This window comes from Malus domestica, chromosome 04, assembly GCF_042453785.1.
Source record: "Malus domestica chromosome 04, GDT2T_hap1".
Classification (NCBI taxonomy): Eukaryota; Viridiplantae; Streptophyta; class Magnoliopsida; order Rosales; family Rosaceae; genus Malus; species Malus domestica.
Window position 1 is genome coordinate 10,677,472 of NC_091664.1, and position 11,157 is coordinate 10,688,628.

An 11,157-nucleotide genomic window follows, 5' to 3' on the forward strand; every position below is an offset into this window, starting at 1 on the left:
TGATTTTTTTTTGTTTCATGGGCTTTTTAGTCCAGTTATTTTTTGTGAATCCCAAAATGAGACTCTAGTTTTTTAAGAGAATCTTTAAAGGAAATGTCAAATTTCAAACATAATATTCAAATTCAACAATTTATGTGGCACTTTAATATTTTCAAGATTTTGCTCTTCAACGATATGTAAAATTAAAGGATTATTTTATTATTAAACTATTATAATAAATATTTTAAAACAGAAAGATAATAATAAAATTAATAAAATGTATTTAATAATCAAATAAAAAAATATTTGAAGCTGCAGTTGATTTTGGCAAGATAGGTGAGGGCTGCCAATATATGTCATGCTGCATCAAATTTGGTTCTTCAATTGGAAAACATTGTTGCTATTTTTTTTTTTAACTTTTTGTATTTACCTGAACATTTTGACATCTTCTTTAACGATACCATAATAATAAAGTTACGATTTGGACCATAAGTTGTGTGAACCAGCCACTAAATTAATTGAGGAGAAGCTCCTCCTCAATCACGAGGAGCCAAATCTTTCTCTGATAAAGAAAAAGGGAAACAGAAAAAGGTGACCAGAAAAAAAGAAAAGAATAAAACTGATAATTTAACATTTAAACGGTTTTAGGGCTTTTCTCAAGCAGGGAAAATGGCGGTTCTGAGAACCACAACGAACATGATCCTCAGGCACATCTGCCGACCATCCTTGTCATTTCCTTCATCAATCCCTACGATTGTACTCCGCTCCTCCAATGGAGGAACCGGAATCGGAATCGGAATCGGAATCGGCCGTGTCCGTTGCGCCGCTTCGGACTCCGGCGGCAGCGGGAACAAGGTGTCGGCTCGGCTCTCGCAGGTCAACCAGCTCCTGCAAGCGGCCGAGGAGCGAGCTCTCTCGGCTGACAAACATCCCCCTCCTAAAATCACGCTAGGTCACTGCCGCTATTCCAATTATGTTTCTATTGATTACTGAATATTTCTGTCTGTTTCGGTGGATTTTCTACTTCTGGTTATCGAAAAACTTGTGTAATTGCTTAATTTGCAGCATAATATTATGATTATTATTTCGTAATTAATTTATTGCATCGTGTAATTAGACAGAAAATGATAGAAATTAAGTGTAGAATGATGGTTTTTTTCATTCTCTATGTTGTGTTTAAAGTGGTAGAAATTATTTTTTAATGGGACTAACGTCGAGGATTCTATCCATTCGACTTGCTATGAGAAATCTAATACCGCCAATTGATTTAATCATTCAATTATGTACTACTTACCATTCTATGAATTTGCATACTTTGCCCGGCGAACATGAATTATAGCAACCGAGACTTACTTATTTGCCAACAGCCGGGGGCGGTTGATTGCATGTTTTACCGCAATGTTTTAGTGTTTACGTTAAACATTCTTCTATTTGATCATTTGTTTTTTTTCTTTTATGTATGTGTGAAGACCATGTAACTGTTAGTTTTGCCAGAAGTGGAGGGCCTGGAGGGCAGAATGTTAACAAAGGTCTGTGAACGTCTTTGCTTTTGTCCATGGATTGCAGTTTTGTATTCTTTTCTTTTGGTATTATCCAAGTGTTACTTTTGTTCTGCTATCGATTGCACAGTGAACACCAAGGTGGACATGCGCTTCAATGTAGAAAAGGCGTATTGGCTAAGTGAATGGGTCAGGGAGAGGATTTTGCAAATGGTATGTGGCTGTGAATCCTAATTTCCACGACTTGTGTTCTTACTGTTAAGAAAAATAAGAACGTCTTTGTTAGACGGAGGGCAGTATTGATCATTATTATTCCAGTCACTGAAGTAAGATATGCTCAGAAGTCAGAACGCATAAGAGTGGTGGATTTTACTTATATGCATGTAATACATGGGAGTAGGAGGGGTTTTTGATGAGGGAATCCCTTCATGAGAATTTTGAAACGGAAATGAGAAAGAGCTCATATCGTAGTCCCTGCATAATGCCTACCGATATCTCATTAATTTTACTGGACAGTTGTGTAACTTTAGAATATTTGGGTGTCCACAAACTCTTTTGATGTTGGCATGTTTACTCATATTGCACCCAACGATGCCTCAAAACGACAAACACTACATGAGCATGTTGAATGTGCGTGCCCTAGAATAGTAACCCCAGCCTCAATAATTTTAATAAACCCATACTGTATGCATTATTGCCGAGCCTGGTAGCGTAGGCTTGTAACTAAGCAGGGCATTAAAACGATTGATGGATGATGGAGCCTTAGTCAAGTGAGGCATGGTGTTCGAAATTCTATTCACCACTCTTGTGAAGTCACTTTAAGCATGCCCTAAGCCCCTTGGGTTAGTAGGGCCGCCCCACCCTTACGAGTGGGGTAGCAAACTTTCTTTCTATTGTCTATCTACAATTGTATGCGTTATATGTTGGTTGGTAGTCTCCTTTTTGTTGTGATTAGTTGACCAAACTTTCTTTCTATTGTCTATCTACAATTGTTCATTTTTCTGGTTATTAACAGGAGAAGAATCGGATCAACAAAGATGGGGAGCTTGTGATTTCTTCAACTAAGACTCGGACGCAAAAGTAAACTTCTTTTCTCTTCTCTCCTCTATGTTATCAGTTCTGCTTATGTTTTTCCAAATGAATTTGGTTTGGTGCAACCATTTTTCTTCAGGGGTAATATTGAAGATGCTCTGGAGAAATTTCAGGTAGTAAAAATCAATGCGTATTATTTACGTTTTGTGGGATGATGCGTTATGGCCAGTGTTTTGGTGCAAATACATAAGATGATTCACTCAATTATGGGAAATAAGATTGCCTAGATTTTGGCCATTCCCCAAACCGTTCTGATAAATTAGTGAAACAGGCAATTATTGATGCTGCTTCTTATGTCCCACCTCCTCCCTCGGAAGAGCAAAAGAAGAAGATAGCTAAAATGTGAGAGCTCGTTATCATGTGTTTGCAGATTTTTTACCTTTAGTTTTGCTGCTGGCCTCTTCACAATACCCCTTGTACTCTGTAATTTCTTTGTGTTCGGAATTGTTTTGGCTCTGATATTGTCATTGTCTCTCTGTTTTGTAGGGCTGCCATTGGGGAACAAAAACGCCTTAAGAGCAAGAAGGTTCTTTCAGACAAAAAAGCATTTAGAAGAAGCCGAGACAGTTGGGACTGACTGCTATTATAGTTGATAATTTTGTACGTGTTGGAAGTTGGCACGCTCTCTCCTCACTCGCAATCCGGTTGTTTGTCATTCATAAGCTGTTACTACTATGTCCGTCCTGCACCGCGTCTAAGCAATATTGATCCAAGCAGAGGCCGGTGCATCATGTTCGTATGGAGACAATTCAAGGGCAGACACCTCGGATTCAAGGGCAGACTCGCTAAATGTTAAGGGAATACGTTGTCCATGAGTAATGTTGAAAATACCAGTTGCTGAACATGGCCTTTCAAATCTTTACCTTGTATATGAAATTCAACGTAGAAGCTCGGGTTTTCGCCTCTACCATAAACTGCTCGTTGCTTAGATTAAGACGTGTTTCCTCAAACCCTCAGTTGCTTAAGATTTGCAGCGCGTTATTTCCGCAAAGGCTCGGATATTTTCCAGCTGCCGGTAAACGCTTTCAGAGGGGAAAACAATATAAATTGAACTGAATGTCTGAAATTAACATATTCCGGAACACTACAGAATTTTTGTAAAAGATGATTGGGTCCATGAGACAAACTTTGTACACAATTGGGTTCACAGAGACAAAACTATGTGCATTTACAGATTAAAAAACAATTATGGAAAAAAGTTACAAAAAAATTAAAAAAATTACTATTTCTCGAGGAAAATTACTTTCTGATAACATGTTCTTCCCCGGATCGTTGATCAAAATGTTTAACCCATTTATTTTCTCCTTTTCCCGACTCCAAATTCCCTCCACTGCTGGACACGTGCGCCATATCCAGACCCTTCCCGACCGGCAAAAAAACCGACCGGACCACGCGCCGCGACCCACAATCCACCACGCTCCGCCACCGGAAGCTCGAAGCGTTTCTCGAACTAGCGTTTTTGCACACAAGCACCGCCCCCCGATGGCTGAGCCGCGCCTGCCTTAAAACCCTTGCGAAGTCCTTCCGCTTCGAATCCACTACCAGAAAATCCACCCCCACGAGCCCAGCCATCACCTCCTCCGGCTCCCCCACAAGCACTTCCGCCTCCATCCCCGCCTCCTTCATCGCCGCCGCGTATTCTTCCCTCGACTGCTCGTCTGGCACCACGCACACGTGCCTCCCGCGCGTGTGGCGGCTGGCGATTTCAAGCCCAATGCTGGTGGCGATCACCCCTCCCGAAGACCACGTCTCGACGATGAACTCCGCGTTCCAGCCGGCCGCCATGGCCGAAACAAGCTCCGCCACGCCGGATTCTTGAAAAACCTCGCACTGCGAACAAAACCCCCATCACGAAATTAATTAATTCGCTAAAATGAATGATTAACAAGGCATCAAAATTGATTAAAGCAAGAAACTTTTTATTCTTCGAACAAAACCCACATCGCAAAATCAATAAAACCGATCGAATTAACCATTAAAATAACAAAAGACCATGAAATTCAATCAAACAAGGAACTTTTGGGCTTTGAGGAATGAAAGAATTGCTTACGGATCGGACGGTGTCGATGTAGGCCTTCGTTGCAGTATCAGGGGACCAAATCAGCTTCATTTTCTCTGTCAAATTCCACTTCCGATTCTTCTTCTTTGCTTTTAATTGTTGCACAGATGGATCAAATGGTTTTTTTTTTTTTTTTTCCCTTCTAAATTTCTAAATTTTGGAAGAGGTGGGTGCTTTTCTTTGATGGAAAGCTAATAAAATTCTGGGTTCGAGAAACAGTGTGTCCAAGTTTTGGGTTTATATGCGAGAGAAGGACAGAGGTCCTTCAAGGGCTTCTCGAGAACCGTTGACATTGTGCCGCTGCCGCGCATGACCAACGTGTTCGATTGCTATTAGTTTCAAGATATGTCTAGCTTTTTATTTATTTATTTATTTTGTGCACACCAACCTGGTTTTCTGTGTGCTTTCTATTTAGGTAAAATGTACAGGTTGGAGAGTTTGTATTTGTGTTCCAATTTTGTCAGATAACCCAATTTTTCTGCCTCAATTCCTCCTAATATTGTGGATTTGAGTAAATACTACACTTGGACAAAATCAAATCAATTCCCAAAGTTTGGACTTTGAGTAAAAGTGTGTTTTAGTAGTTGTTTATATTTGTGTTTGATCATATCTATGTTTATTTTTAGTACGTAAGATACTGTATGTTATCCACGTTTATTTTTAACTATATATCGTTAATGATGCTATAGTGTAACTAAATTCATTTGTTTCGCCTTATCCGAAATAAGAAATAGATGAAAACATAATGTTGCAATGTATCTAGTTGTGGTTGAATTTGTGAGTGAAAATGATGGGTGCGATTGATTTTATACGCATTAAAACAGAAGAACTCTATGCTTGTACGGCATTAAAATAGCGTACCTGTGTCAAATTTCAAATACCATGAGAATATAATATATATGATTAGATGTTCAACCATGAATTTACATTTATTTTTAATTTCAAAGAGTTGCTAAATCTCAAATTTTAAAACATTTGACCCCAAAATAAAAAGGAAAATATACAACAAGTTGCCTCAGCCGTGATGATATATACGCAGCGTCACTGATCAAGACAAATTAGAAAATTTAAAAACAAAACAATGTACACAGATTATAGTTAATCAGGGTTAGTGGTTTTATTAAGGGCTAATTTAGTATTGCTGTGCTTTGAAAAACAAACTACTTATGCTTTGTTGTGAGAATAAGCAACTGTAAAATAATGTAACAGGTGTTTGGTAAACTTTTTTGTAAAAATGATTTTGAAAAAAAAAAGTAGTATGATACTGTTTGGTAAACTTTTATGTAAAATAGATGTGAAAAAAACCGGTTTTTCAAAGCTGGGTTTTGCATCTTTGTGTTTTTGGCTTTTTTTCATCCAAAACTGTGAAAAAAAACTGAAACTGAATATTTACCAAACACAAAAAAACTGCCAACTTTTTTTTATATCTATTTTTTTCATAATCACCTCAGTACTAAACCAGAACTAAGTGTATGCATGGCAGCCAAAGTCAAATATGAGAGAAAGAGAGAGAGAGAGAGAGAGAGAGAGAGAGGGGGGGGACGGCGTCCCTAAACCGGAGGGTAAGTGGGAAGCACAAAAAAGCCAATGTCAACGTCCTCCACCTGCCTTTGACGTCAAATCTCTATCGCTTCACGCTGATTGGGTGGTGGTTGCCACGTCATACGCCTGTGGACCAGTTCTAGGGCTCATTTTTCTAGGCTATCTGCAGACTGCAATGCACGTAAAAAGTGAAGTTTAATGTTAATTTTTTTACTTCAAATTTGACCCAATTTCCTTTCTATGCATAAAAAAAATATATATGATATCTACACATTTTATTTTATTTCTTACATATTTTTTTAATTTTCGACCGTTGGATCAGATGAATTGAAGAAGATCAGCAGAGAGAAAATTATCAAGAATGTGTGAGAAGTAAAATGAGGTGTGTAGATAGCACATCCTAAAAAAAAAAATGAAAAGTTGGAGTCATATATGTCTCACAAGTTAAGTGCGAAGTTATACATGATTATGCATTTGACTACATACGATATATTTGATTCTTAGTTAATGTGCATTGGGGTTGATATAAAACTTAGAGCTAAATTTGACTCTATAATTGACTTAAGAATTTTAACTTTTAACTATTAAATTAGAGATTTCTCACGTTAATACCGTCCAAGCTTAAAAATGTAAATGTATAACTTTGTCACATAGGAATGGGTATCTCTAGACATTTTTACAACACTAAACGGTTACAATTATTTTGCCCATGCACATATGATTGATTTCTCATTGTTAATGCATGTGAGTCTCATTATCACACACTAATACAAATCAACGACTAAAAGCTAATTACACATCTACTGAGTGACCCTAACATTTTTCTTTGACATGTAATATATATATTTTTCTTTGACATGTAATACATATATATATATATATATTATATCAAAGAAAAGTACAAATGCTTTTTTCACATGAACTGTTATGAACTTTACAGTACAAATACTTGTATAAGAAGATAATATTGGACTTGCTACTTATTACTACATTTTATGTGTACAATTTCTTTTTATTTGTAAGTGTGAAATTTTAAGTTTGAATTACGTGGACGGAATACATGTTGGTGGTTGGTCCAACCATAGGGATATAAGTGCAAAAATATATGTTTTAACTGTGCAATGGAACCGTACTTAATTTTATATATTGATGCGAAAAGTCTCCAAAGATTGTTTGAAGTTTCACTAAGGATAATGGTGGTCACGGGTATGGTGAAATTTCCAACTAGCCTCCTCTAAGCCCGGAAGAAGTGGATAACTGTGATTTGTCATCAGTTGTCCCCCATTTTCAACCAAAAAAAAAAGTAATTAATTTTACCTATTCAATTCATTTGTTTTCAAACATGGTGTCTGGGTTCTCTCTCCGTGCAGATTTCTCTGGCAAGAATAATTCTCTGATATCAAATCGTTTGAACCAACATAAAGGTGAAGCCGGAGAATTGGATTCAAGGCCACACTTCTAGATGTTTTTTGAACCCAAAAGGGGACTCGTGAAAGTTTGAAACTACTTTTGTGGGCGTATATAGAAGCATTCTCTGCAAACCTAATTTATTTGTCATTATGCAAGTGGCTCTTTATCATAGTGGTGAAAAGTGTTGAGCTCTTGCATAAAGGCGTGAGTTCAAATTTCGTCGGTAGTTAATCTAACATCTAATCTAACAAGATTTATCATTTGACAAAAAAGAAAATTAATTTTCTTTATCTTCTCTAGTAATTCTCTCCAAATTTGTTTAAATAGTATTCTACATTTCTTTTAATACTGCCTACAGAGTTCCAATTTAAAACTTCAAACTTACATATAAAAAAGAAATGTACCCATAAGCTGTAGTAATAAGAAGCAAGCATCCAATATTATCTTCTTATATAAGCATTTGTACTGTAAGAGCATCTCCACCTTTTGGTGGAGACCAAGGGGTTAATATTATTTTTTTTAGTATAATAATATATTTTACACTACGAGGAGGAGAGAGTTCGGCTAATCCACATAATGAACAATCTAATTTGATATCAAATTTGTTATCCATAAAATTCAAACTTAAAACTTTTTACTGACAAATAAAAAGGAATTCAACCGTTTAGAAGGAGTAAAGACAAGTTACATGCAATTAATATTCACAAATATATTTTTTAATTTTTTTGGCGTTTTCTTCGAACTGCCCTCTCATTTTTTTGGAGAAACTTTCTGTGGGCAAATATGCAAATTTCACCCAATTGCAAGGATAATTAGGGATGGATGGAGATGCTCTAAAGTTGATGGCGTTTATTTCGATATAATATTATGATTAATGCAGAGTCGGTTGCCACCCAATAACAATAATTCGGTAAACTTTCCTCCAAATTTATGAATAAACAATTATTAGATGACCAACATGGATTAGCATATATTGATTTGATGCCACTCTTTTACTTGCACCACAAACAATCCAATACAAAGATTCCTCTAAGCACCCAAATAAATAAAAATGAAACGTTGTTTAAGGAAGTCAATTCATGAATATGATCTCTATTTTTTAATTAAAAATAAAAATACCTTCTAATGATAATTTTTTTTAGAACAAATAATAGTACACTAAAAGGGTATGGGAGTGGACTAAACCTTATAATGGACTTGACATAATAATATAGTTCAATTTTGTCTTTAACGAGAATCGAACCTAAGAGTTTTCACTTACAATTGAAAAGGAATATCCCTAATCCTAAGTGGCATGATAAATCTAATTAATCTTCTGTTTTTTATTTATTTTCTATCCGGCCTCCTTTTAGAATTGTAAATATTAATTAATCAGTCAAACCACAAATACATTCGATATAGATTGTGGTATTTTGGTGTATCAATGCATGTATGGTTGTCTAGTTAGCATGGATTATCCTCCAAGTCATCTGCTATGAAACAATATCCAGTCAAGTCTTTTGGGTTTAGTCAAGTCTCCAAATATCCAGAATTTATAAAAAGAAAAGAAAAAGAAAAAGAAATATCTAATTCCTAATATCCTTTGCGTTTACAGATTTAAGACATAAAAAATAAAATAAAAAAGATATGTACACGTGTTCACCTTAAAATTTGCAATACCTTCAATATCACCTAAAAAATAATTTCTTCAATTTCTTACTTTCTCAAATTGCTGGTAAGTTGGCGGTGGGACCGATGCTAGGGATGGTAGAAAGTAGGGGTGGGTTCAAAAAATCAAAAACCGAAAAAAATTAGACCGAATACCAAACCGAAACTGAAAACCTGAAAATGAAAAAAAAATCAAACCGTAAAAGGAAAAATCAAACCGAACTTTATTAGTTCATTTTCGGTTTTGGAGGTTTGGAAACCAAACCGAACCAAACCAAATCCCTTTACACTTTATGGATGTATGCCCATAACGTTTCTTTTGTGAAAACTTTGTTGCCAAGTTTGAAACTAAGTCTAGGGCTTTTTCAAGGAGCATACTTGGTTTCAATTAGGGAGGATATTCCATTAGTTATAGAGGAAAGTTTTGGAAGACTTTGGAACTTGGAAGAACTTTTCTATTTGTTTGCAATTTTTGAATGGATAATGTGATCATTTTTCTTTGAAAGGGAGGTTGTTGATAGAATAGGAATGATTTATGATCTTGTATAACTTTCCCCATTTTCTTATTATTAGTCTACCAATACAAAGCCTCTTTCTAAATTCCATATTAAAAAAAAAGAGAGTCAAGTTGTATAAAATAAAAAAAGGGAAACTGTACGAAACAAAACTGAAAAAAACCGAACCGAATGAATTTGAACCGTAGTAGAAGGGGTGTTGGCGCTGTAGTTCGTAATCATTATGGTGAATACAATGCAAGGGGTGAGAATTGTATGCGTCGAAGGTGGGGTGAGAATTGGCGACTGACGCAAATCTGCTTCGCCTTGTTGTGATTCGCAAGCGGCTGTCCAGCTGATTTTACAGGAAGGGGAGTGTATGGCTGTCATTTGGTGTTGTATTCAATTTCAAGGGGTGCTAATGGAGTTGTTCATCGCCTTGCGAGCAAGGGCTTTCGTTGGCTGATGGATTGTATCAATGATGAAATTGTACGCGTTTGAGAGTTTGATTCTTTGTTTATGTTCGCATGCTCGGCCTCTTTTCTTCGGGGGAGGTTTTTTCAGAGGCCTTTTCTTGAGCATGCCCAATCATATTAATGTGCGTTTCCATCGGTGTTTTGCTTGGTGGTCTTTTATATATATTTTTTTATGTTAAATTTAATGTGCGTTTGTCACTTAGTACTACAGTCTAATATTTTTCTTCATTACTTGTAAATGTAAGGTTGTAGGTTTAAATTTCATAAATGATGACTTCGATACCAATTTATTCTCTTACTCCTTTAGTGTAAATATATCATGATATCAAAAAATAATTCAAAAGGAGAGTTTAACCGATGATCACACTTATAAAGCAATGTATAATATATAGTAGGACTCTAGTTAGGGTACAAATATCCCAATTTTGGTAAGTTCAGAATTCGATTCACACAAATCATGAAAACAGAAAATGATAAGATAATATTTTCATTTTCCAGTGGGAGAATGCATGCATCCCGCTATTTGTGAATAATGTATATTTACTATACAAATATCATAAGTTTATATCCGAATGAACAAACGATCTCATATTTAAATGTATTTTTGTAAGAGTGTGATATTCAAATGCCAACAGGATCCTCTCCGGATCCTTTTGGTGATGATCATGGGGATTCGTAAATGGTGTCCGTTCATCGTATATCGTACAGTTAATTTTTGTTAGGTACTATTTGTATTTAATTTTAAATAAAAATATTTAAAATGATTTCTAATTATACGATGTACGATAAACAAATATGATTCATAGATTCCCGGAATCTAAGAGGATTCGGCGAGAATCCGGATTCATTCAAATGAGCATTAAAAACTAAGCGGTTCTTATTATATAACATATAAAATGAAAATACATTATTTTAAAGAATGGGAGATATGTATTTCCCCATGAGAAGATGCAAGTGTT

At 35.8% G+C, this 11,157-nt stretch overlaps 2 protein-coding genes across 3 annotated transcripts; one reads left to right on the forward strand and one right to left on the reverse strand.

The window, feature by feature from the left end:
* Positions 1-374: 374 nt before the first annotated feature.
* Positions 375-3,484, forward strand: LOC103408295 (uncharacterized). Of its 2 annotated transcripts, XM_008347152.4 has the most exons (7): positions 375-931; positions 1,449-1,508; positions 1,609-1,691; positions 2,494-2,558; positions 2,650-2,683; positions 2,842-2,912; positions 3,057-3,484. In XM_008347152.4, exons 1-7 carry the CDS (start codon positions 649-651, stop codon positions 3,145-3,147), a joined length of 687 nt encoding a protein of 228 aa, XP_008345374.1. In that variant the 5' UTR covers positions 375-648; the 3' UTR covers positions 3,148-3,484. The 2 variants fall into 2 exon arrangements, with proteins under 2 accessions (XP_008345374.1, XP_017180453.1); XM_017324964.3 differs by lacking the exon at positions 2,650-2,683 and having other exon boundaries at positions 477-931.
* Positions 3,485-3,613: 129 nt separating this feature from the next.
* On the reverse strand, positions 3,614-4,940 carry LOC103408294 (uncharacterized). Its single transcript, XM_008347150.4, has 2 exons — positions 4,621-4,940; positions 3,614-4,400 (listed from the first exon to the last, which is right to left on the reverse strand). Exons 1-2 carry the CDS (start codon positions 4,678-4,680, stop codon positions 3,810-3,812), a joined length of 651 nt encoding a protein of 216 aa, XP_008345372.1. The 5' UTR covers positions 4,681-4,940; the 3' UTR covers positions 3,614-3,809.
* Positions 4,941-11,157: the final 6,217 nt, after the last annotated feature.

Excerpts from the sequence above, each read along its gene's own strand:
- LOC103408294 (XM_008347150.4), bottom strand. The coding sequence starts at position 4,680 with ATGAAGCTGATTTGGTCCCCTGATACTGCAACGAAGGCCTACATCGAC. Across the intron at positions 4,401-4,620 it reads ACATCGACACCGTCCGATCC|TGCGAGGTTTTTCAAGAATC; the intron begins GTAAGCAATTCT and ends TTTTGTTCGCAG.
- LOC103408295 (XM_008347152.4), top strand. The coding sequence starts at position 649 with ATGGCGGTTCTGAGAACCACAACGAACATGATCCTCAGGCACATCTGC. Across the intron at positions 932-1,448 it reads CCCTCCTAAAATCACGCTAG|ACCATGTAACTGTTAGTTTT; the intron begins GTCACTGCCGCT and ends GTATGTGTGAAG. Across the intron at positions 2,684-2,841 it reads ATGCTCTGGAGAAATTTCAG|GCAATTATTGATGCTGCTTC; the intron begins GTAGTAAAAATC and ends TTAGTGAAACAG.